We start from the raw sequence: 24,962 nt of genomic DNA on the forward strand, positions 1-24,962 counted from the left end.
CGCAGCACAATGGCTCCTTATTGTAATCAAAGCCCTTAAATCCACACGGTAACCCACACCGGCTGTTTGATTGTCCTCGTCCACAATGGGAAATAAAAAAGCAAGGCTTGAGGTGATATCGCCTGTACTTTTAATACGGGTTTGCAGGCACGCCCTTTGGTGCAAGGGGATCAAATGAAAGTCCTGTGGCGGGCAGGGGGCTGTTGAGCACTGGCAAACACCTCCAGGTACAGTATGAACTGTACCCATCACTGGTCTTATCAAAGCCCAAACACAAAAAGGTCAAAGGTAAGTGTTCTCCTCTAGTCTATTTTGCTGCTCAGCTGTCCAAGTGTCCATACTCTACCGGTGAGCCGGATTTTTTACACAAGATTAGCAGATACAGTGGGAAGTGTGTTTATGAGGGAGAAATACACTTTTCTCAGGCCTCCTTCATGCTAAGTGAAGCTTTCCAGGCGGCAGATAGCGGATCAACCATTTGAGAGAGCAGATTTCTTATCACGCCATTAGACTTGAAAGGCCAAAGCGTGAGCTTGGGCGCAGCCTGTGCGCTTCAAGGGGAGAATGGTCCCAGTGTCCTGTCTGTCTGAACAGATGTTAACACAACTGCCCCCGATGAACCCGCAGGCCACACAAAAACGGATGCTGTGTGCGAGCGTGCGCGCCGTCAAGAAAACACACTGAGAAAATGAAATTAAGAGGAGGAAAAGGAAACCCTGGTGCCAGATGTCATATTTGAAGTGGCTAGCGGGGCTGCGCCAGCCAGAGCGATGAGGTGGCAGACACCCGGGCTCGCGTCCCAAAGAGGAGAGCAGAGATGCGCCGGAGAAAATGGGCAGAGCAACAAAATGTCTCTCACCCACCGCAGGCTGTCTGGGCATGCCAGCATCCTGGCCACTGTCGTCTGTGTTTGTGTGTGTGAGAGAGAGAAACTGCAGTCACATAACTTAAGAGACTGTGCAGACATGCATAGCTGAGTGCTAATCAGGAGGTTTCTGGCATTGTTTAATGCTAAGCTTATCCCCTATAGTGGAAGAAAACTTTCAGAATTCCATGCCTTAAATACATAAATCTCAAGCACTCTGGGAGTAATTAAAGGAGATAATCATGCCTAAATGTTGTGGAGGAAAGCTATTATCACGTTGTAAAGTTATTTTCTGGTAAACGGGATTAACTGGAATTCTTCATTATTTATTTGATATCATAAAGGGGGGTGGAGGGGTGGGGGCCAATAAAATTAACTGGTACATTTAGGGTGAGGAGCCGGAAATTCAAAGGAACTAGCGGTACTCCTAAATATAGAGGTTTGTGGCTCGGGAGGTAGAACAGCCATCTGGAAATCAGACGTTCCCACTGTTTGATCTCCCTTCAGGCTTACTGTCAAAGTGTCCTCCAGAAAGACATTGATCCCCAACCATTCCCTGGGCGCCATGTTAACCACTTGAACCCTAGCAGCAAGCAGCCCTATTCCGGGGGGATGTTTGCCAAAAATGGCAGATCTACAAGATCTCAAGGCAACAGATTTGGCGTAGGGCATGCACAAAAAGAGTGGACCTTGTACAAACCTATACCTCGGTCACTTCAGTGGTTAATAGTTCCCACTGTACCTAGTAGTTTGGATGGATGGTTAATAGTTTGGATGGAACCGTTTGTCAAATGGTTAAAGCTCTATGTTCTCATATTATCATTACTATAGAGAGCTCTATGTTCTCATATTATCATTACTATAGAGAGCTCTATGTTCTCATATTATCATTACTTTAGAGCATACAGTAACTTTTCTTTTCTTTTTGGTTTTATGACCTCAATTACACCGAAAGAACCTGAACTTTGAACGTTCAGTGGATTTTCTGTTGGCTGGAGTTTTCCAAGCCTTCTGAGCTGCAATGAAAACAGTGAAAACAGTGACATCTGCTGGCAAATCCCATTGACATATATGGGATTTGCTGGCTCTTACATCACAAACAGCAGGAAAAGCAGAACACTTGTTTGAGGCAGAACACCGCCGACCACAGAAAACCTACTGAATGTTAAAAGTCCAGGTTTATTGGGTGCAATTGAGCTCAGAAAACCTAAAAAAAGGAAAAATTACAATTTCATCCAATCAGGAGAGAGCATCCATTCTGAGCTGCATTTTGTTTGCTCATTTCTTGCACATTTGCACACATAACCACACATGGTATAATTTTAGGACTTGTAGTCAGCCAGCTGTTAGTACAGCAATTGACTAATGACCTATCAGTTCCTGTAAAGCATTTCTTTTCTCATTTTCATCCGCTTTCTAACTCAACTGTAAAAAGAAAATGTTGCTCTGCTCAATCAGAGCTAAGGCATCCTTGAAGTCAATGTGAGATGCGTCTTTCTGGATCCAGATGTCATGCCATGCCAGGCTTGCCAGCACAGAGAGAGAACGTGTGCCAGGATGAAAGGCAGCCACTGTGTTGTGCCAATGCCACAGAAGCCCGCGTGCCACAAGGCTGCAGATGGCTGTCTACAGAAATAGGAGCGCAGTCTCCATACACCAGGCTCAAGATAGGCTAAAAAACTAAAGCTTGGTGTGGAGTTTGCATGTTTCTCCCTAGGGTAGGTACCCTCACAATCCTTTTGGCTCTATACTACCTCCCCCTGGCCAGCTGGGGCACCTAATGGAGGGGGAAAGACACTGGTTGGAATAACGTGTTCCTTCCACGCGGGGAAACTCCCCCCCCTGTCAGGTGAAAAGAAGTGGCTTGGATTCCTCATGCATAGAAGGAAACTTGAGGTCAGTCCATTGCTCTCCCCAGGTTGGCAGAAGGAGTGTAGCGCCCAGGATTACATTAGATAATTGACACTGGGTAGAAATAAATTGGTTGCAAAATCGTGGGATAAGAATAATAGAACAATATAGAAAATAAATAAAGCTTGGGCGCAAAGTAAAAGTCGCCACTGCATGCAAACAGCATTCTCACAGGTAGAGTAATTATTTGTTAAGAAGCTGATTTCTTTTCTCTGGCATGAGACAGCGTTGTCATGTAATGTTGGACCATGTGGCGGCAGCGCTTCTCTGGTTAGCAGCCAATCTAGGGACACGGAGAAGAGCAGGAGGTACACAGCTACATGTTAGACTGCACGTCACTCAAAATATTACACAAGCTGGCCGACTGTTTTGCTGAGCTATTTATTTTACACACACATTTTATACGCACGCACACACACACACACACACACACACACACACACACACTGTATGTCTGACTTTAGTGGCCATGATGATTGGTTGATTCCCTGTCAGTACTGTGTCAGCATTGTTATTAACTAGAATTTCTCAATCCCAGAGTTACTTTGCCACGCACTATGGGAAGAAGGAAATTGCGGGAGTTGACTCCACATGTAGTAAGTGATGGGTTATTAGTTATTATTATAGCACAATGACAATGATAACGTGCTGTTGTAGATTGTGAGAAAGGGATTTGAAAGTAGCTCTCAAGTCCATAAAACAAACGCTAGCCACATATTGGTTATGCATTTCACTTGAATAATGTTGTGTTTGCACGTGTGCGTGCGGAGTAAGACAGAGTGATGTAATGAAACTGAAGATTAGTGCTGTATTGGTAGCCTATATTAGCCCAATATTGCCGTTACGCATTTCACTTGAGTAATGTTGTGTTTGCACGTGTGCGTGCGGAGTAAGACAGAGTGATGTAATGAAACTGAAGATTAGTCCTGTATTGGTAGCCTATATTAGCCCAATATTGCCGTTACGCATTTCACTTGAGTAATGTTGTGTGCGCACGTGCGCGTGCAGAGAAAGACAGTTATTTAATGAAACGCAAGATTATAACGTCTTGTCTCGCCGCCGTATAGCCTGCATGCTATTCCTGTGTGTGTGTGTGTGTGTGTGTGTGTGTGTGTGTGGTGTGGCGAGAGAGGTTGGTGTGTGTGTGTGTGTGTGTGTGTGTGTGCACGCCAGGCGTGCATGTACGTGCAGGCGTATGTATGTGTACTGGGCAGTTGGCTGAAAATAATAGGCAAAGTGATCGGTTTTGGCACAATCCAAGGAATGACAAAGAACAATGTTGATGTAACTAAGGGAATCGCAGAGTGATTTATTTTGTAAATACAGAGATTTAGATGGAATAAGCAAAATAGCGATCCTATAATTCCTCGTCTTCCTTCTGCGCGAGATCAGATTCTGTCCTGCGCGAGATGACATTGTGAAGCTAGTGTGGGGGCGGGCCAGAGCTGGTGACTGTGATTGACGTGTGAGCCGGGGGCGGGCCTAGTGTGGGCTGAGAGCTGGTGACTGTGATTGGCTTGCCACATCTTGGCTCGCCACATCTTGGCTCGCCACATCTTAGACCGCACATCTTTTGCCCACGTGACCAACTTTACAATTGTTATAATAGATATACTGCATTTAGTGATAGTACATTATGCAGTTTTCCCTCCGCAAGTAGGTAGGTATAGGTACCAGAATGTCGTGTGTAGGAGGGAGACGACGAACTGAGGGCTGGACACACAATGCTCGCTCTAACCCCCGTGCTGTTAGTACAGTAAGACAGTCTAACCCCCGTGCTGTTAGTACAGTAAGACAGTCAACCAGCCAGCCAGCCAGCTGGTGAGCTATAGCCAAACAGCCATCCAGCCAGCCAGCACCGTGCTGCCAGGAAACACACTGTATTTAATGAAGCAAATCTGGGAACTCAGGTATTTTTAGAAGCCACTTATAGTGTGAGAGGAAACACCTCAGAAGGGTGCAAAAAAAACACAAAAAAAATAATAAATAATGAAAACATTGCCTGAGTTCTCCCTGAGCTTGCCTCTCACGTACTTCATGCCTATACTCAGCCGGTGACTCCAAGCTGTAACTCGGGTAACCGACACTGAGTGTGGACGGTCTCCGTGAATGTCATTATCAAGCATAACCGGAACGAATCTGCCAGTAATTCGATTTGTCACCGCTATCGGTGTTATCACATCACATTCCATTTGTTCAACGGGCAGATTAGCCTTATAAATGCAAGGGTGTGTGATGCATGCACCCTGCACACACGCTATACTCATTGGATAGGAAGTCACAGGAAAGGCACCTGTAATAATAATACTAATAATAGTAATAATAATAATAATACGCTTGCTTCTTTTTTTTTTTTTACACAATGCTCCTCGGAAGAAAATAGATAAGCGTTAGGTTCGTTGGTGGACAGGTGACTGTGACTGCAAACATGAGGTGTGGGAAGGAGAAAAACAGAGAGAGAGTGTGTGAGATAGGGAGAAGCGAGGAAGATGCCTAGCTGCAGTCCTCGCCCGTGAGCATCACCTGTTTTTCACAAACACGCCAAAACGTGACAGCCACACACACACACACACACACACACACACACACACACACACACACACACACACACACACACACACACACACAGGGTGCAATGAGCGAATTCCTCTGTTGAGTTTTCTGATTTAATAAGGGAGACTGTTGAGGAAACCTATTACCGGTACTCTCTTAAAAATAGGAATACAGAGGCGCTCCAGAGGAGAGCAAGTGAGCTGCCATTAGAAGCCATGGTCACTGGGCTCATTTCTGGCCGTGCTATATGAGCCGGACGCATTGCTCACATGTCTCTCTGAAACAACCACAACCGCCTCATACCGCTGCTGTCGGGTGGAAACCCTGTATGTCCAAAACTATTCCCTTTTTTCTTATTATTTAAAAAATATGAAGTAGGGCGTTAATTTATGGGGGGAAAAACACCATAGAATGTTGAAATAGGGAGATACTAGATTTCTGCTCGACGGCAATAATATCTTGACCAAGACGTTATTCCAGATTCACTTTTTCTATGCATTTCATATGCATAGAAAATACAAATGTCCCTTTATACATGAATTAGCATGTTACCATGTAAACAGAGCTGGAACTTAGGCCGACTGCTCAGATCAACACTAAATGCGAGAAGATGTTTATGTACAGTGCATGCTGCAGACAGTATGGCTAATATCGATATAATATCTACACTATCATATTAAAAACCGCAGTATGATAAAAAACAAAAAAACAAAAACATATATACACATAGTACCTGAGATAAGATTATACCGGTAAGGTGCGTGAGCATATAGCAGCCGTTGTGTAAGGGCATTGTGCAAGGTGCTAGGACACAGCACAAGGCTAGGACACAAGGCTGCTGTACTTTATACCTCATACTTTAAATGCTTAGTATGAGGTATTAAGTACAGCCTTGTGTTTATACAGAAGATTATACAGAAAACAGAAGATTGGGTATTGGGTAAGACTGACGTTATGTATCTTTCAGGACTTTTCACTGCTTCGTCTCAACCATTATTCTATGGCTCTGGTCTCAGTCATTTTTTGACATTCCGTTTTTCTCCAAAGTTGAATGTTGCCACTACTGTTGGAGCAGCCATAAACTACACAGGTTCATTCTGATGTTCTGGGCATCTTTGTAAAGTTAGTGTTAGTAAAAAGCAAGTAAAGGAGTAACGTTTGAGCAGACTAACATCAGTCACTCTACCATTCAATGTAGTAGAAGAGGTGCAGGTTTAAACCGCAGCTATGTCGGCTCCGCCTACAGGAAATATGTAAGCTGCGACCATGAGACCCCGTTTCTGAATTTGTCTATAATGAAAGTGAGGACATGTTGTTCTCAACGCTGAGGAAGACCTATCAGGTGAAAGCGCGTCCGTTGATTCTGTCCACGAGAGGTTAATAAACCATGTGAAAAGGACATTCAGTGTGTCCTGGCTATTTACTCACTTTCATGCTTGGAGATCTGCCATTTGTCTCTATATGCGAGACACAATGTCCAACCAAGTATAACTCGGGCTTAAATGGTGTACGTCTTAAGGCGAGACACCCCAGGTGAATAGGGAAAAAAAGTTAAATAATAGCTATCACAATGAAACTTCTCCAGTTGATTACTTATATTAAAACTAAGATTTTTTGTATTACAAGTTTTCTGAAATTATATGTTTAAATATGCAAATTAGGCATTATATGCGCTAATTTGCATACATTTCGGGACGATAAATCTGAAGATCGGATAAAGCCAGGTTCAAAATGATCATTTCATTTTGTTGACACATTAGAGACAAAGAAAATTACACATGGGATTTTTGATATCTCTAATTATCACTCCACAAATCAGAAAATAGTGTCAACAGGCATAAAAAACCCAATTTTCGGCATTTTTTTGGTATAAAATGTGATGTAAATCAGGCTGTGAATGATATATCAACAAATCCATGTGTAAATGTCTGCGGAATATAGTTATGAATAAGACTGGAAAGTTTGGTGTATGTGAGTTCAACTGAAGTGGAAATTCTTTGTCCCAAGTATGAGGAAAACTCATTTTGAGAAAACGGCCTTTAAAGATTTGTATTGTAAAATTCCAAAACGTTTTATTTGAAGCCACTATTTTGAGACAAAATATCTCATCCAAACCTTGGCAACAACATATAATGGCATATATCATTGGAAAGGTCTGGACCTCAAGCTGACTGTGGTCTGATCCAAATATGGTCACTTCCTTTGTACCAACAACCAATCATGAAAATAGAGATGGTGGCTTTTCACCCCGAAAAACGAGCTGTCATTGGCTAAAATAAACTATCCAACTAAACATCTAAATCTGTATTTTTAATGTGTATTTTGCTTTAGTTTGAAAGAAAACATGTTTAGGAAGCAAAATAGCAAAAAAAAAAAAAAAAGAAAAATCATGATTTCACCTGGGGTGTCTCACCTTAAAAGGGAAAGTAATACGGTGTTTCCACCATATCGTTTGTTGTTAGGCGGGTGCTGCATACCTGTGTGTACAGTTAGACTTAGCAGATATACAAATAACACCACCAAAAACAACAACAGCAGCGGCAGCAGCAGCTGCATAGTGGGGCCTGAGGGGAGAAGGAAGGGTTGTGCGTGTGTGTGTGTGTGTGTGTGTGTGTGTGTGCACGTGCGCACGCATGTGTGTGGGTGTGTATGTTGTTGTGACTGAACGCGAGTGAGGGGAAATGCCACGCATGCCTGAACACACAGACCAGCACATAGTTGTGTGAAAAACACAGCGCTGGTCTTTAGTGGGCACGGGAGTGGAAGATACCCAGAAACACTGGCGTTCGGGAGCAACGGGTTCATCCACACGCACATACACCTTTGTGTTGGCGAGTTTTAAGCCATGACGCTCTCCTGAGCCAGCTGTCTGCGCGAGAAAAATCACCCCGCGCGAGACGCCATGCAATGTTTCTCCTTTCCAAAACACTCAGCAAAACAGCACCCTACACACGCACGCGCGCACGCACGCGCGCGCACACACACACACACACACACACACACACACACACACATTATGCGCTGCACAGGGCCAGACCCGCTTTGTCTGAAAACTGTGAAAAGGTGAAAAGCAGCAGATGAGATCAGCAGAGCTGGGTTCCAGCAGAGCAGGAGGAGACTGCCGCAGCACTTATAGGACGACTGTATTGGATTCTTTCTGCGGTGCGGTTTGCCTTTGGCCGTGAGCGGAGGAAGCATCCTCTTCTCTTGGCCGTCTGGGGCTAGATGTGGTTTAAACAAGTGTCTGGAGTGATCAGCTGGCGGCTCCCGGGGACGATCGGGTTGCCGGAAGAGGATGTGGCCTGATAGAACCCTGGGGGTTGGGGGGGGTTCGGCCTTCCGCCATGCATTGTGGGGCTGCGGTTGTTCCCTAGCCAGGATCTCGCCCCCACCCCCGCCTGCTACCGTATACTCCTGCTTTGCTACCTGGCTGTGGAACCTGAGCTGGACAGCCATAGTAGCTCCCCTGTCCTCTCTGCATACAGTATATCACCGCTGTTTGAATGTCCACATTAAAACTGTTACTTTTCAGGGAATGGAAAAGCAATTGTTTCAATGTGGATCCAATTCAGTTGATTCTCTCTTGTTAATACTTTGGTTTAATATTTAATATTAACGAGACACACTTAACCACTTTCACTTAAAAAAGAAAATGCTAAAATAGCCAATTTCTTACTATTTTTGTGCGACACTGTAATATGACAAAGTAGGCCATTACTAATAAAAAAAAACATAAAAAGGTGACATCTGGAGATACAAGGTGTCTGCCCGAGGGCAATGATATAGAGTACAGTGTAGTACAGTGAGTACGTGTATCACGTATCACGTGTAATCTACGTTGAGTAGATTTATTTAGGTCAGTGGTTTTCAACCTTTTTCATATCAAGGCCCATTGTTTATCCAGCATTTGAGCCACAGACCACCATTTGATGACATTTAGCCTCTCAGATCCAAAATTAAAGAATATTCTTTATGGACCACTAACTGTCCATTTGGTTACCAACACTCCCCTGATTTAGGTACAGTATATGGATGGAGTGAATGATTCAGTAACTGAAACTGAACTGGATCTGATGCTGGGATTAATGGAATCATTTGGTCTAATGGAACAACGGATGCGTTTAGAGAGCGAACAGTATGACTGGCTGTCCGTTCCACAGCTACTGTACTGTACAGTAGAGGTTGTAAAGAGACATAATAATACTATGAATGTGGGTCTGTACTCTGTAGTGCCTGTATAACTTAGTGCACTTGATATAACACAAACACGCACACGCACACACACGCACACACACACACACACACACACACACACACACACACACACACACACACACACACACTTATCTGGTGTAGCCTACAGGTCGTGGTATAGTTTATTTATTGTTAGTGTTAGTTAATTCGTATAGGTTTTGGTACATTTTCCATTCAAACATAAAAGGTCAGCCTTGTTATTAGCAGCAGTATTTTTTGGTTGGTTACTCTTCACATCCGTTCAGCTTTTTTCCCTTTTAGAGTTACTATGTTTTTCTTTTTTTTCTGAATCCGGGAAAAAGCCATGCTTAATTGCTATGGTTACAACTCCCCCTCTCCTCCATGTCTCTCTTCCTCTCTCTCACCGCCTGTCTCTCTCTCTCTCTCTCTCTCCGTTTCTCTTTCTCTTGTCTGTCTCTCTCTCTCCGTCTCCGTCTCTTTCTTTCTCTCTCTCTCTCTCTCTCTCTCTCTCTCTCTCTCTCTCTCTCTCTCTCTCCCTCTCATTCTCTCCGTCTCTCTCTCCCTCTCTCTCTCTCATTCTCTCCGTCTCTCTCTCCCTCTCTCTCTCCCCTCCCCTCCCGACGCCCTGCTCTCTCTCTCCACAGAGGACTTGTTTACCGTCTCTGCTCCAGACTCAATAACATGTCAATCATCAGGATTAGAACCTCCCCTGCTCGCCTGCCACTGGTCCACTGCAAATGTCCCAGTTTACCCCCTCCTTCCCCTCCCTCTCACACTCCTCCCCCTCACACCCCCCCACCACTGTGTATAATGAATGATATCCCTACTGTCTGTCACGCTTCCTATTCATCCTGAATGACACAGGGTTATGATACACAGCTGACATTAATGGGATTCAGTTTTTCTCCCCTTTCATGCGTCTTTTTTTCCCGTATAGATATTGTTACGGGGTAAAATCCTGAGTGTTCATTTAACCACCGGGAGAGTGACCAAATGGTCCCGTAAAGCAGGAACCTCATACAGTACTGTATGTCCAAATACTGTTATTTTTCAGAATTCAAATTCAAGAACAGCAAGAGTAGCATATCTACAAGCTGAAAACGGCTTATGTTTGTAGCTTGTAGATGGGTCTATTTTTGTTCCTTCCTGTGACACTGTAGTGTAGCCTGGCGATGTAGGCCATTCATTTACAAAACAAACCATAAAGAGATAAAATATGGAGAAAAGAGGCCTGCTGCCCACGACCAGCCACCATTTACTGTGTGCCAATGTCTTTGTTTACAGAAACGTGTATTTGTTGTATATTGTATGATTTATTTATATTTCCCAGCGAGTGAGAGGCAGTGTAAACGTGTCTGTCACCATGTCTCCATGATGTAAACAGAGTAGTAGTAGCGTGCTCTCCCTAGCTGGAGGGACAGCACGTGCATTCAGATGAGGCAGCATTTGCTGCATTGCAATCCTCCTCTTCCAAAGCACAGTGTGTGTGCGTCATGTGTGTGGCTGTTTTCTTTGCTCAATAATAAAATAAAATACTTTTGTTCTAGCACATGCAGACGGTGTTGAAATCTGGCCATTGCCTTATCGGGTTGGAGCTGTGTGTGTGTGTGTGTGTGTGTGTGTGTGTGTGCGTGTGCGTGTGCCTGTGTGCTTTTCAAAATTTCCCCATACACATCAGACAGAAGGGAGAGGCGAGGGGGGCAGGGCATGGCTGACTGGCTACCGGTCACATGACCCTGACCCCCCTCCCTCACACACACACGCCTCCTTGTAAAGGCAGAGAGTCCGCGACTGAGCCATAGGTTCGCTTCTTCTTCTCTCATTTCTTCCAGTGGTATAAAAAGTATATACTCAATTGTTTGACAAAAGTATTGGTATCAAAATGTACTTAAATTACCAAAAGTAAAAGTACTCATTGTGCAGAATGGACAATTTCAAGTTTTCAAATGTATAAAAAAATCATTTGGAAATAGCAGATTATGTAGAGCGGCTATTTTCAAATGGCCGAAATGTATATAGAACTGAAGTGGTTAATGTATGTCTTGTAATAATAATCTAAATCTACAAAGTAACTACTAACTAAAGTGTTCAAATAAATGTAGTGGAGTAAAAGTACAATATTTGGATCCGAGATGTAGTGGAGTAAAGGTAAAAGTATTGGAAATAGGAAATACTCAAGTAAAGTATACAAATACCTCAGATTTGTATAGGCCTACTTAAGTACAGTACTTAAATAAATGTACTTAGTTACTTTCCAACACTGCTTTCTTCATATGGGTTTCTTCTCTCTTCTCTTGTTTTATGTGATCACCAAATACTATCCTGTCTCTCCCAGAGAGCTATTGGCATTCCTTGTTCTGCTGCTGCTGTTGTTTTGTTGCCTCATGCTTCTCTGCCTTTATTCCAACCACAAGCATGGTTTAGACTGGGAAATGAACCGCAAAAGAAAGCTTGGGTAGAAACCCATGCTTTCTTTTTCGTCTTCTTTTTTTTCTTCTTTTTTTCTGTAGCAAAAGCTCCTAAAGTTGTTATTCTGTTGGGCACAGGGGAATAAGGGATTAACATTCTCCTCTGCGATTCCCTCCGCTGCCTGGAACATTCTAGAAATTCTTCACATAGTCCAGAGACCATGGGTATTACCTTTTTGACAGAAAACCGAAGCAGCCTCGTGCACTGCAGGCAGCAGTGTTTTCTCCTCGGCCCTCCTGTTTACCGGCACTTTCGGTTTATCGAACGAAGATTGCAGGAATGCACCTGGTGTTTGGGGAAGGGGGGGGGACCACGCCACCCTGCACGTTTCAGTGATTCTGTGTACAGCCATGGGTGGACGACGGCCGCAGTGTCTGTGGCATCTGGGCCGACCATTTGTTGAGGGAAAAGAGGGGGTGGGTTAGGTGGGGGGTGGCCGGTTGTGTAACAGCAGTGTGAGAGGAATAGCACTTTAAGCCCCCCTATACACAGAGATTTAGTTCCTTCATTTATTGTACTTTTCCCTTTTCCCCCTTCTTTTTTTCTCTCACCATAAATAGTGTCATTAGGTTTCATTCACGCTCTTCGTATACTGTACAGGGGCGGCGTCCTCCCTTTTCTGTGTGTTAGAGCAGCTATAGCCACAGCCCACAGAGAGAGTGCTCTCGGACAGTGAGTAGAATGAGGACACTACATTCTCTGACGGAGGAGCCCCTTGTTACAGGAGGTAGTCCCTCGCCATTGATGTAGTGGAAACCTCACGATGCCATGGAGAGCAGCGGCGTGGAAATAGGGCTTCACATTAGGAGCATCTATAAATAGAGGACTGTATCCTTGATACCGCGGGGTGGTTTGGTCACACAGGGAAAACCGGGTCGACTTATATGGATTGCGAGGCAGCAGGCCTCGCAATCCTCCTCTTTTCTCTTCCTTCCTCTCGGCGGAAGGTATGCATGTTTGGAATTTCTCTTCATTGAGGAATCTGTTAAAATGATGCATAACGAGACGTCCGCCTCCTTCCAACATGGCTCGTTAGAGTTTGCTTTGGCTGCCCCCTTTTGGTGGACATCCAAGCAATTGATGCTTTGCTGATTTCACACGCACACACGTACGCACTTCACACACGCACTTCACGCGCACACACACACACACACACACACACACACACACACACACACACACACACACACACACACACACACACACACACACACACATAAATATATATACATATCTATATATAATTTACTTACTCACCCCTGTTAATGTTATTTTTTTATTATCATATGAACAATGTACTTGACATCACCGCTGAGTTTAGGGGCTCCAGAATGCATAGAGCCAATCAGGTCTCTGTGAGGTATAGGAATTGGAGCAAGGGGCCAGTGTATATACTTATACAAGCATCTGTGTCATGTTAGATTTGAGCTTTATTTTATAGCAGATCTACAAGCTCATACAAGCTTGTAGATCTGCTATTTTTGAATATAAATATAGTACCGGCCTCAGGTCTTAATTGGATAATTGAAACCCAATCTGGGTACTCATTAGTAAAACAAAGGAAAAACTGTGCGCTCATTTCACAGTCTGTCTCCAGAGAGACTAATTGAAACCAATTAAAGCCCTAACGCATGGAAAGCACTCCAGAACCTGTGAAATGAATACGTTGCAGCACCGTTTGTTCACATGCTAGCTCTTGTAGTGGAAAAAGAGCTGCAAGAAGAGCTCGTTAGGGTTACAACTTAAGACTTCCTGCTCCAGGTGCTTTTCACTGGCGTGGACTTTGTGAAACGAGGACATACCTCAAGAGTAGCTGGCAGAGGGACACTCCTTCATCACCGTTCTTCCTTGGGTATATGCACACTCTCTCTACTAGGGTTAGCCAGATCCAAACTGTTCATTTGAGGGACAGGAGAAGGTGTTACCGATGATACTAATGAAGGCCCTGTTCCATTCTGGTCAAACAGAGTCAGGGTGCTGCTATCGTGCATGTTGGCTCACTGGAAAACACTCCACTACACCTGTGGGCCTCAAAGTGTCCTTGAGGGGGTTCCAAATGGTCCCGGGCATGGGTGTGTAACTCTTGAGAGTGTATACAGTTCCAGTTCCATTTGTACATTCTCAGATCTCAGAATTAGGGGGGGTCCTTGAAATGTAAAAGTTTGAGAACCACTGTACACGAAATGGAACAGAGCCTTCATTAGTATCATCGGTAAGTATTGAAGGGGCCCGGAAATAGGAAGAATTCTTTCCAAAATGGCTGCTGTGCATATAGCCGTATACAGTTGCCTTTTCGTTGCTGTCAGACAAAAACGTCCTATATCCAAACTTCTTGTTTTGTTTTGTTTTTTGTTTAGTTTTCCCTGTAAATGAATGCCCTACTTGATCATACTACAGCGTTGCATCAAAAGTAGCAGATCCACAACCTCGTTTTGAACTTGCAGATCTGCTACTTTGGCTATTTTTGCATTTGAATCCTGAAAAGTAACAATCTTGGACATGTGTGGTTTCCATCCGACAAGAGACCATGGCATGCACAACAAAACAGTCACCTTAGTGTTCACTGGAAAATCTTCTTATCTCTGCAAGTCTGATGCAAGCGGTTATTACAACTGTAAGATAATACAACTTAACGTATGTCTTAATACCTGGATTAGGGATCATTGGTGATCACGACCAGCCCAACAACCTATCATGTGTTGTTTTTAAGGCCTCCCGTGATTTGGCACGGTGCCTGATTTCGTCAGAGTTGTTGACACTTGGACAAAATGGTAATTTTTCCATTTCATAAGGCGATAAAATATGGACGCAGAGGCTTTCAGGGTGAAAAGTTCAGTATTTCTCCTCTAAGCAGAGCACAGCACGTTCCTAGCCCCCCCCACCTCCCCCCCTGTATTGTAAGCAAAAGTGTACATATGTCCCAAGCGGCCGGAATGCGTTGTTATTGATAACACATTGCCATGTGGTCGGGGGCCCTTAAGTGAGGCTCAGTAAACACAGAGAGCATTCTGTTATTCATGTTCGCTAAAAGATAATTTGAAACACCCCAGCCGTTTCTCCACACAATCGTTTCGCTGTCGATTCTCTCACAGCCCCCCCCTTTGCAAGCATTGATCTCTCTCTCTCTTGGAAGCTGTAGTTCTTCGAGTCAGTTTCGTTTGCCCACCCCCCTCCTTCCCCCACCGTTAAAACAGAATGTTGGTAAACCAATGGAAGACATTATGGCCCCCTCCCCCCCTCATGTTCATATGTTTTTAATGATGAATTAGGCCCATAGTGTTGCTATAAGATCTTTGATTATGGGGACAAAGCCCCCTCGTGCGCACACCCCGCTTTATAGATTACAGAGGTGAGGACCGTTGTGTTCCCCAGCAGTGGTTATGAGGTATAGTTACACTTTTAGACATTAGTACCCATTTCTGTCCTGTCAGTGTCACTCCTTCTCTCCCTTCCACGTGGAATCGACGGCAATCCATCTGTTGGCGAGACACTGCTCGTTTCTCATCCCTCTCTCAGAGTCTCCAAAATGAATTCCCTCAACAGCTACAAGCGGCAATAAAGCCCGGCTTCATCCTTGCAGTTAGCCGTGCATGGGAAATAGCAGATCGACAAGTTCACAACACGTCACACTGTACGGTGTGCCGTGAGCTTGAAGGTCTGCTGTTGTTGGTGTGCGACACCAGCACCCAACCAAGTATAAGGGGGCTTTAATATTTATTTGTAGTGAGGCCAGCGTTGCCGTTTACTAACAAAGCTGGCATAGAGCGGAGAGAGGGGCCCTTGCGCAAACATTCTGCGTCCTGCCGGCCCGGCACACCAACTGGGTCTGTGAGGGAGTTATCCAACTCTGGCTGGCTCCTCAGCCCCTTCCTGGGTCTGTGAGGGAGTTATCCAACTCTGGCTGGCTCCTCAGCCCCTTCCTGGGTCTGTGAGGGAGTTATCCAACTCTGGCTGGCTCCTCAGCCCCTTCCTGGGTCTGTGAGGGAGTTATCCAACTCTGGCTGGCTCCTCGGCCCCTTCCTGGCGTCATGCTTTTACAGCTCGCTAGGCCTCAGTCACACATGAAAGACAGCGTGTCTTCTCTGTGTCTCCTGTGTCCTCTGTGTGTCTCCTGTGTCCTCTGTGTGTCTCCTGTGTCCTCTGTGTGTCGCATGGCTCGCAATTAATTTTCAATGGTAGTCACTGCAAAACTCACTGCAAAGTGCAAACTAAGAAATAAGGAAGGTAACAATACCACATGATCAAAAGAACACAACTGAAAAGTAAACCACTAACTATGACTAGAAAACAAGGAACACATAAACAACACAGAACGGATCGTGACGCACGCACGCAATCTATTGCTATTGCTCAGCGTGCCTCGCATTTTTTTTTGAAACAATGCCACATTCGAACAAAAACAGGGTTTAATCTGTAGCCAACCGTGGTGGCGTCAGTATGACCTTGTTGTGATCCAGATTTGTTGTGTTGGCCAGCAGTGCAGATTATTGCGCTCACCCTGAACTGACCTTTGCCCCTGTCTGTGTTTATCTTTTGTCTCCTCCAGTTTGCCCAGACAACTGCAAGCATGCGTGCACAGACGAGGGGGAGTGCTGTCACAGCCAGTGCCTGGGAAGCTGCACGGAGCCCGGCAACGACATGGCCTGCTCCGGCTGCCTCCACTACTACCACGAGGGCCGCTGCGTGCCCGACTGTCCTGCGGACACGTACAAGTTCGAGGGCTGGCGCTGCATCACCATGGACCTCTGCGCCCGCGTGCACCTGCCCAGCGACATCGATTTTGTCATCCACAGAGGAGAGTGTATGCCTGAGTGCCCCTCTGGCTTCACACGCAACGAGACCAACAGGTAAATAATACCATATACACCAGTGGTTCTCAAACTGTTTCATGCATTTGGCCACAGACCCCCATTTGAAAAGGTTTGGCCAGCTAGGGACCAACCGGAAGAGATTATCAAGAAATCCGCTGCCACACCAATATAGCTACATGGGAAGCTGGAGTGGAAGTGGAAACAGAAACAAGGTATGCCACCTTCGGGAGACTGGCAGAGAATACACTTATTATGCACAGAGCCTATTGCTGCCTGGAGGGGATACCCATGGTTTCACCCATGGTTTCACCCCATAACTCTATTTCACTGAGTCCTAGAGTTAAAAATAAATAAACAAATATTCATAGAGAGTTGGTGTTACAGACTTTGTTTTGGTTCAGTGCGTACTTTTTGCGTTCCCGCATGAATTAGCATAAAGAATTCCTGTACCTGGAGCTGAACTTGACCTCACCTGGCCCGTAAACCATTCCATTCTACAAGAGAGCACTCAGAGCCCGAAGCGCCAGCAGGCTAGAAGGCATGCGAGGCTATGAATGATTGAAGGCCAGACTTTCCAGGCTTTTTAGAAATAGCATAAAGATGCTGAACTTAATGCCCTGCACTATTTCCGTGGATTAGCATCGCTCTGAGAATTTCAGGAGGGATTCATCATCGGTGCTGTGCTTTTTACTTATCCCACCCAAACACCCAACCCACCACAACATGATAAGAGAGCGTCTTTGTTTGTTACTCACGGCAACGTGCAGTACACTCCCTGTATTTAGTTTGTCATTTTGCCGAAATTCCCATGTACGAGAGTCTTCTCTCTCCCATATCACTTTTGGCCACGACGTTGCTGCTCATGTCTTTGTCTTGTCACTCTCTCACGGAGCAGGGTTCAGCCTCTCTCACGGAGCAGGGTTCAGCCTCTCTCACGGAGCAGGGTTCAGCCTCTCTCACGGAGCAGGGTTCTCACGGAGCAGGGTTCAGCCTCTCTCACGGAGCAGGGTTCAGCCTCTCTCACGGAGCAGGGTTCAGCCTCTCTCACGGAGCAGGGTTCAGCCTCTCTCACGGAGCAGGGTTCAGCCTCTCTCACGGAGCAGGGTTCAGCCTCTCTCACGGAGCAGGGTTCAGCCTCTCTCACGGAGCAGGGTTCAGCCTCTCTCACGGAGCAGGGTTCAGCCTCTCTCACGGAGCAGGTTCAGCCTCTCTCACGGAGCAGGGTTCAGCCTCTCTCATGGAGCAGGGTTCAGCCTCTCTCACGGAGCAGGGTTCAGCCTCTCTCACGGAGCAGGGTTCAGCCTCTCTCACGGAGCAGGGTTCAGCCTCTCTCACGGAGCAGGGTTCAGCCTCTCTCACGGAGCAGGGTTCAGCCTCTCTCACGGAGCAGGGTTCAGCCTCTCTCACGGAGCAGGTTCAGCCTCTCTCACGGAGCAGGTTCAGCCCAGGCCCCATAAAAGATTCAGGCCTCCGTGTGAGTAGCTGACCTCGCATCACACGGTGAGAATTTATGCCTGAATGTGTTGTTGGAATGCTAGGGAGTCAGAGGAAGGGGGTGTGGACAAGTCACTCAGGGGTGACGTATGTTAGTCGGTGAAGTTTAGATTAGATTGTTAGATTCTCTGACAGTTCCTCCTTTCTTTCCCATGCACCCCCCCCCCCCCCGTTCCGTCCCCGTCAACCTTTTACGCAATCACATGCCCCTCCTCTCTCTCTCTCTCTCTACAGTATGTTCTGCAGTGCCTGCGACGGCCTGTGCGATAAAATCTGCTCGACCTCCGTCATCGACTCGGTGGATGCCGCTCAGTCTTTAATGGGATGCACCATCATCAAGGGAAACCTTAACATCAACATCCGCCGTGGGAGTGAGTACAACTAGTGCAACAGACAGACAGACGGACGGACGGACGGACGGACGGACGGACGGACGGACGGACGGACGGACGGACGGACGGACGCACGATCTCGACCACGGTCGAAAAATTACAATTTACAATTTAGGCATTTAGCTGACGCTCGGCTCTTAATCCAGAGCAATTTACATTAAGCAGTAACAAAAAGCATGGCATACATCACATATATAAAAGTAGTTATCATGAAACATGTGTAAGCTAAGAACGTAACAGGGGAGTATCTATGTAAACTATACATACTATACTATGTTAAATATTATACATGTGTACTATAAAGTGCTATGACTACATAAAATGCAATTCTAGTGCTGTCTATACGTAACATGCTATAAGTCTGTTTAAAAATACTATCTAAGTCTACATAAAGTGCTATATATTTAAAAATGATGATGATGATGCTAAAGGATGTTTAGCATACAATTATGCTAAACATCACTTTATGTTCCATGCACCACAGAGTTCTGGAATACAACATCAGCTCCAATAGACCTGTGTGTAAACCACAACGCCACTACAATACACCATGCTGCAGACTTGACATTTACGCCATACTACACACTGCACTAAACCACACTATACAAATCCTCAGCCCGGTACAACATGTTAGCTGGCTGAAACTGCTACGTATACCTTAGTTGGTACTATCCCATAGTATGACGACTATCTCTTGGGACTGAGAAAATAGGGAGCCCCGGGGGGATTCGAAATGACATCAGCAGCCTGCACTCCAGCTCAATTATCAGTATCACATTATGCTATATTGCAATTTATTTGCACAGTCGACGGGGGTGGCTCACGAGCTTATCTTCCGATATGATAAAGCTCATAAACAAACTATTCACTGGGGTATTTCTTGTCCAGGGCGCTATGTTTGGGGGCTGATGGCAGCCGAGTAGATCGAGGTCTCTGTGGATTTTGAATGTGTTCCTCAGAGCCCTGGTTCTCACACGCTGTGTGTGTGTGTGTGTGTGTGTGTGTGTTTATCTTCTCTCCCCAGATAACATAGCGTATGAGCTGGAGAGCTTCATGGGGCTGATCCAGACAGTGACGGGCTACGTGAGGATCCGCCACTCCCACACGCTTGGCTCGCTCTCCTTCCTCAAGAGCCTGCGTAACATCAACGGAGAGGAGCTCTTGGAGGGGTAAGGGATTGTCTCGCTTCGCCTGCAAGTGTGTGCGTGTGCTTGCATGCGTGTGTGCGTGCGTGCGTGCGTGTGCCTACTTTGTAATCATCACATCTGCATTCAATTGAATTGTGAACTTATATAATTGGAATCAAACGATCCATATTCATGGGATTATTTTCAATGGACCAAACAAAGGTTTTCTAGGTTGGGCTGTCTGGAGAGATTGTGGTACCATTAATATTCGTGGCAGTGGCTCAGGAGGTAGAGCCTTGAAATCCAAAGGTCCCAGGTTTGGCTCCTCCTGGCTACATGTCAAAGTGTCCTTGAGCAAAATGCTCCCGATGAGCAGGTTGGGTTCCTCCGCCATGGGTGTGTAAATGGGTGAATGTGAAATACAATGTAAAGCACTTTGGAGAAGATCACTATATAAATGCAGTCCATTTACCATTATATAATGCAGTCCATTTACCATTATATAATGCAGTCCATTTACCTTTAAAAAAAAAGTGTTGCCAAACAAAGTTGACTCTGTATCTGTTTCCCAGTAGGTTAACTAACAAATGTGGCACGGTGGATGAGTGTACTCAGGTTAGCCTATCGCATGACATTGCCACCACTCAAGCCCCTCTTTAGAGAGAAAAGGTCTCTGGTGATGGCCTGGGGGGGCGTGGGAAAGCCTGTAGGCCCTCTTGTTGTCACTCTCCCAGAGTAGGGTTTCAGCTGCTGGAATGCTGTGGCTGAGGGCAGGCATTCCCCTCGTTGTTGAGGTGTTCTGCCGGGGCTATAGGGATGACAGGGGCAGTGCCCTGTTTAATGTGCGTCTCAGCGCCGCACTCGACACACCCGCACACTCGCAGAAATCCGAGCTCCCCTTGACGTCTGGCCCTGTTAATATCCTCGCTATTCTAGACAACGTTCACTCTTCTTAATCTCCTGTGATTGCGACTGCAGGTCGCAGTTACTATAACAACGTGCAAGAAGCCTGTCACACTCAAGCCTGTCACACTAGCCTGTCACACTTCCTGTACTTGCTTTGCCTGTAGTCCTTGCATAGCTTCCTATGGGCCAACCATAGAGAGTGCTTTCTATGGGCCAACCATAGAGAGTGCTTCCTATGGGCCAACCAATGAGAGTGCTTGCCTGTAATGCACTTCCGTTACGCTACGCTCACTAAGCTCAAGCCTGTCACGCTTCATGTAATGCTTCCATCACACGCTCTTCATGTCATGCTTAAGTTTCAGCTCCGGAGTAACAGCAGAGCGCTAAGCGACCGCCCGCATTAATCCAGGAAATGTCGCATCAGGACTTTTGCTTATTCCTTCTTAATCTGTGTATATAAAATATAGCTAACTCGTCGAATCTCTTAGTTACATAATGCTTCCGTCACACGCTCTTCATGTAAGGCTTTGTCATGCTCTTCATGTCATGCTGCTTGCCACACACACACACGCCCATTCAGATCTGATGGGACGTTGTCCAGCAGCTACCCGAAGATGGGTTATCCATCGGCTTGGAGGAGATCCGAGTACAACACCAATGGCCTCTGGACCACGAGCAGCCCCGGGCCATGCTGCTGGAATAAGACAAACACCAACAGCTTGCCAACCCCCACCTGCCGTTGCCACCCAATATGGAACACCCCTGCCGCAAGCAGTTTGACCCTCACCTCCCAGGCAACCCACAAAACATGCTCCACACAAACCTGCCTGAAGAAACGCCAGGGCCATTGGAAGTGCAAGGCCGGTGCGCTGTGGCAACTGGCTGCAAAGTCCTGCTTTAGCGACCACGGAAGGGTCCCTGGCGATTTCGGCTACATCCCAGCACAAAATGATCCACTGATGAATACCTACCTGCTCAAAGCTGATGCCTACCAGTGCTGGCGCGCCAACATGGACATCAAACTGGTCACAAGCCAACATGCCATGGTCCAGTACCTCACAAAGTACTGCACGAAGCACGAGCCGCCTTCTGCGACACTCAAGGAGGTTACAGAGAAGTAACAGAATCGCGACAACGCTACTTCCAGTGACGCATTTGCAAAAGCGCTGGCTGGCTCTGTGGGGGATCGCGACTACACTGCCCAGGAGGTTGCGCACCACCTTTTTACCCGCCTTCAAATGCTCCCGTTCCTTCCAGATCGCCAGCCTCACGGGGGCGAAGGAGTGGAGCGTTGAGGAAGGCAGGCTGAAACAGTCGCTTTGGGAAATCTACACGGCACGACCCACGGATGAGGAGACGGAAACAGTGTTGTTTAAGACTTTCACTGCCATCTACAGCTTCTACTGGAGCACATACATGAGGCGACGTAAAGAAGTCCCCCCCCGCATTTTCCCTCGGATCTAGTGTGCCAACCACCACCACCACGACAAGTTTGATGAATGGTGTCGCATCCAGATGATGGTCAACATAGCCTGCTGCAGCGAGGAGGACCTCCTATGCAATCATGGGGTCCTGGAGCAATGCCCTGGAACACGTCATGGAAAATGCTTCCGCCCCAGACCACGTCATTGCCGACTACAGGCGCTTGACCACGGATAAAGGAACGTGTGGATACCCCTGAGGAGTCCGACAGCTCCAACGACGAGGCGGACTTCACACAAAACCTGCAGGATGATTGGATGCACGCCCGCACTGTTCACGCCCAATTCGCCCCGGAGGCACAGGGAAGAGCTACATCATCAAATGCTTGGTGCAGCATTGTCGCTCTGTCTTCTATGGTGACGAACATGCTACGACAGCTATCAGACTCGCAGCTCCCACTGGCACAGCTGCTTTCAACATCACTGGAACCACTCGCTATTGTCCCTGCCGGTGCCCCTGCCCAGCACTCTGCCCTACATGCAACCCGAGGCCCTCGGGAACCTCCAGGCACGGATCCAGGGCCACATGGTCCTGGTGGTGGATGAATTGAGCACTGTCGGGAATGGTTTGGCAGCGTTTCCGTTGTGCTCATGGGGGACTTTGGCCAGTTACCGCCCATGTATTCAAAGATGCCAAAGCAGGGATTGAGCGATGCAGGGAGGAGAGATTTCACAGTGTTTAAGCAGGGTCTCGTTCTTCACACTGTGGAAAGCATCGCGGGCGACACACCACTATCCAAGGACTTCACAGCCCTTCTCGCACGGATTAGAAATGGTGAGGTCGCACATGCAGATTGGCAGTACCCCATGCAACGATCATACCACATGCTCAACGCAGAGGAACAGACCAGCTTCAAAGACGCCCAGGTGCTCGTCAGCACATACTGTACCAGGCTGAGGAACCACAACCGTGCAGAACTTCACAGATTTGACACACCAAAAGCCTAGGCTACAGGCTGTCAACGCAGGTCCTGGGGCACAGTCTGTCAAGGCAGATGATGCGGGGGGCCTAGCCAACTTCTTACATGTGGCAAAGGGTGCACGTGTCATGCTCCGCCAAAATCTTTGGGTGGATGCAGGCTTGACCAACGGAGCCTTGGGAACAGTACACGGGGTCCTTTACGATCCCAACGGCACGCAGCCACCTGCCCTACCTGTGGCAGTCTTTGTGCAATTTGACCTCTACAAAGGGCCAACCTTTCTCCACCATTACGCACGCACCGTGCCCATCAGGACACACACCATCAGGTGAATGAAAGTTGACAAGGTGTAATCACACACTAGGATTCCCCTGTGTCTATCCTTCGCCATCACAATACACAAGAGTCAGGGCTGGACTAGGCAAAAGGTGCGCCTCGACATAGGACCTTCCTAGCACAGTCTGGGGATCGCTTACATTGGATGTTCCAGGGTCACATCGCAGCAAGGCTTGTGTCTGCAACCTGCTGATCCTCGCGCAAGCGAGTGGGCGCGCTTCCTGAAGATAAACGACGATGCCAAGGGCCACCAGGACCGCAGGGCCATGGACAAGGCCCTGCAGCGGATGCATGACACCCTGGAGCTAAATAACCAGCTAGCCTCATGGTAAATGCAATGTCTGTTTGTTTATGCGTTTCTATGGGTGGGACTGACTGTGCATTCCCACACTAGATTTCTGACAGTGAAACAACCAAACTATGTCTGACTCCCATGTGTGTGTGTCTCTCTCTCTCTCTCTGTCTGTCTGTGTTTGTTCCAGATTGTGTGTGTGTCTGTTACGACTGTATTGCTAAAAATCCACGCATCAACAACTCAGTCCAACACCCTGCAGTCGACGCCAATTGTTTTACTGCTGCCGTCGCTGGTCTTTATATTTTATAGCTCCAGTTACTACTGCACTACTTTAAACCCCACTGGAGTAGGATGTCATGTACTTCTAATAGTCCATCTTACGTCCTACTAATTATAAGTTGCCTTTAAAATTAAACCTGTCTACGTGACTTGAAAGTTCACTTGATCATACTACAGGAAGGTCTTCTTTTGAAGTTTACCATTTTGAGAGGAAATACTACAACTTGTTGTTAATAGCTACTTCTTGCACCTTTCAAAGTAGCCAGCGCCATCCACTTTCACTTTTACGCAGTGTGGTAGTAATGGTCTCATTCAAAGAAATATAGAAATAGACGAACTGACAACGACACGTGTTGTCAAAGACATACATTATTCTCATCTCTGTTCTTTCTACTCTTCTCCATGATTGACTCAACTGCACACAAACTTTCTCGTCATTTAATGTCCACCCCCACCATGTCTTATATGCACGGCTGTCTGTATTTATGTTGAAAACCCCCCACCCCACTTCCACTTGCTACATCCTGAGTCAAAGACAGCCCTAGTCTTTGTGTGTGTGTGTGTGTACATTGCCAGATTTACACTGACTATTTTTTAAAGTCTGTTGTTTAGCCCTTAAGGTTAGGCGTCTTACTACATGTTTGCCAAAGTAAAATGACCATATTGTGTTTTCTATAAAAGATGACCCGATCTGTTGCTTTTTTGCGCTTAGTCGTGTAAATTACACGGCCGCCGACCATCATCTCAAAATATTTTGTTCCAGCCAAGGACCCCCGGAAGCAAAGATTTTAGTTAAAAACGTTTGAATTTATATATTCAAAGCAACCCCATCTCACAGAAATACGGCGAAATAGCACATTCCGTACATACAACCCAAAGATCCGTACATATTACACGACTACTGTTTT

At 46.4% G+C, this 24,962-nt stretch overlaps 1 protein-coding gene across 1 annotated transcript in view; it reads left to right on the plus strand.

Moving 5' to 3' along the window:
• Positions 1-24,962, plus strand: part of igf1ra (insulin-like growth factor 1a receptor) — a 122,252-nt gene that overhangs the window by 66,438 nt on the left and 30,852 nt on the right. Inside the window, exons 3-5 of the mRNA XM_080760791.1 lie at positions 16,560-16,860; positions 18,553-18,689; positions 19,735-19,879. Coding sequence (XP_080616917.1) covers positions 16,560-16,860; positions 18,553-18,689; positions 19,735-19,879 — 583 coding nt within the window. The remainder of the gene's footprint in view (positions 1-16,559; positions 16,861-18,552; positions 18,690-19,734; positions 19,880-24,962) is intronic.

This window comes from Protomyctophum bolini (assembly GCF_963924005.1).
Source record: "Protomyctophum bolini genome assembly, chromosome: 4".
Taxonomy (NCBI): domain Eukaryota; kingdom Metazoa; phylum Chordata; class Actinopteri; order Myctophiformes; family Myctophidae; genus Protomyctophum; species Protomyctophum bolini.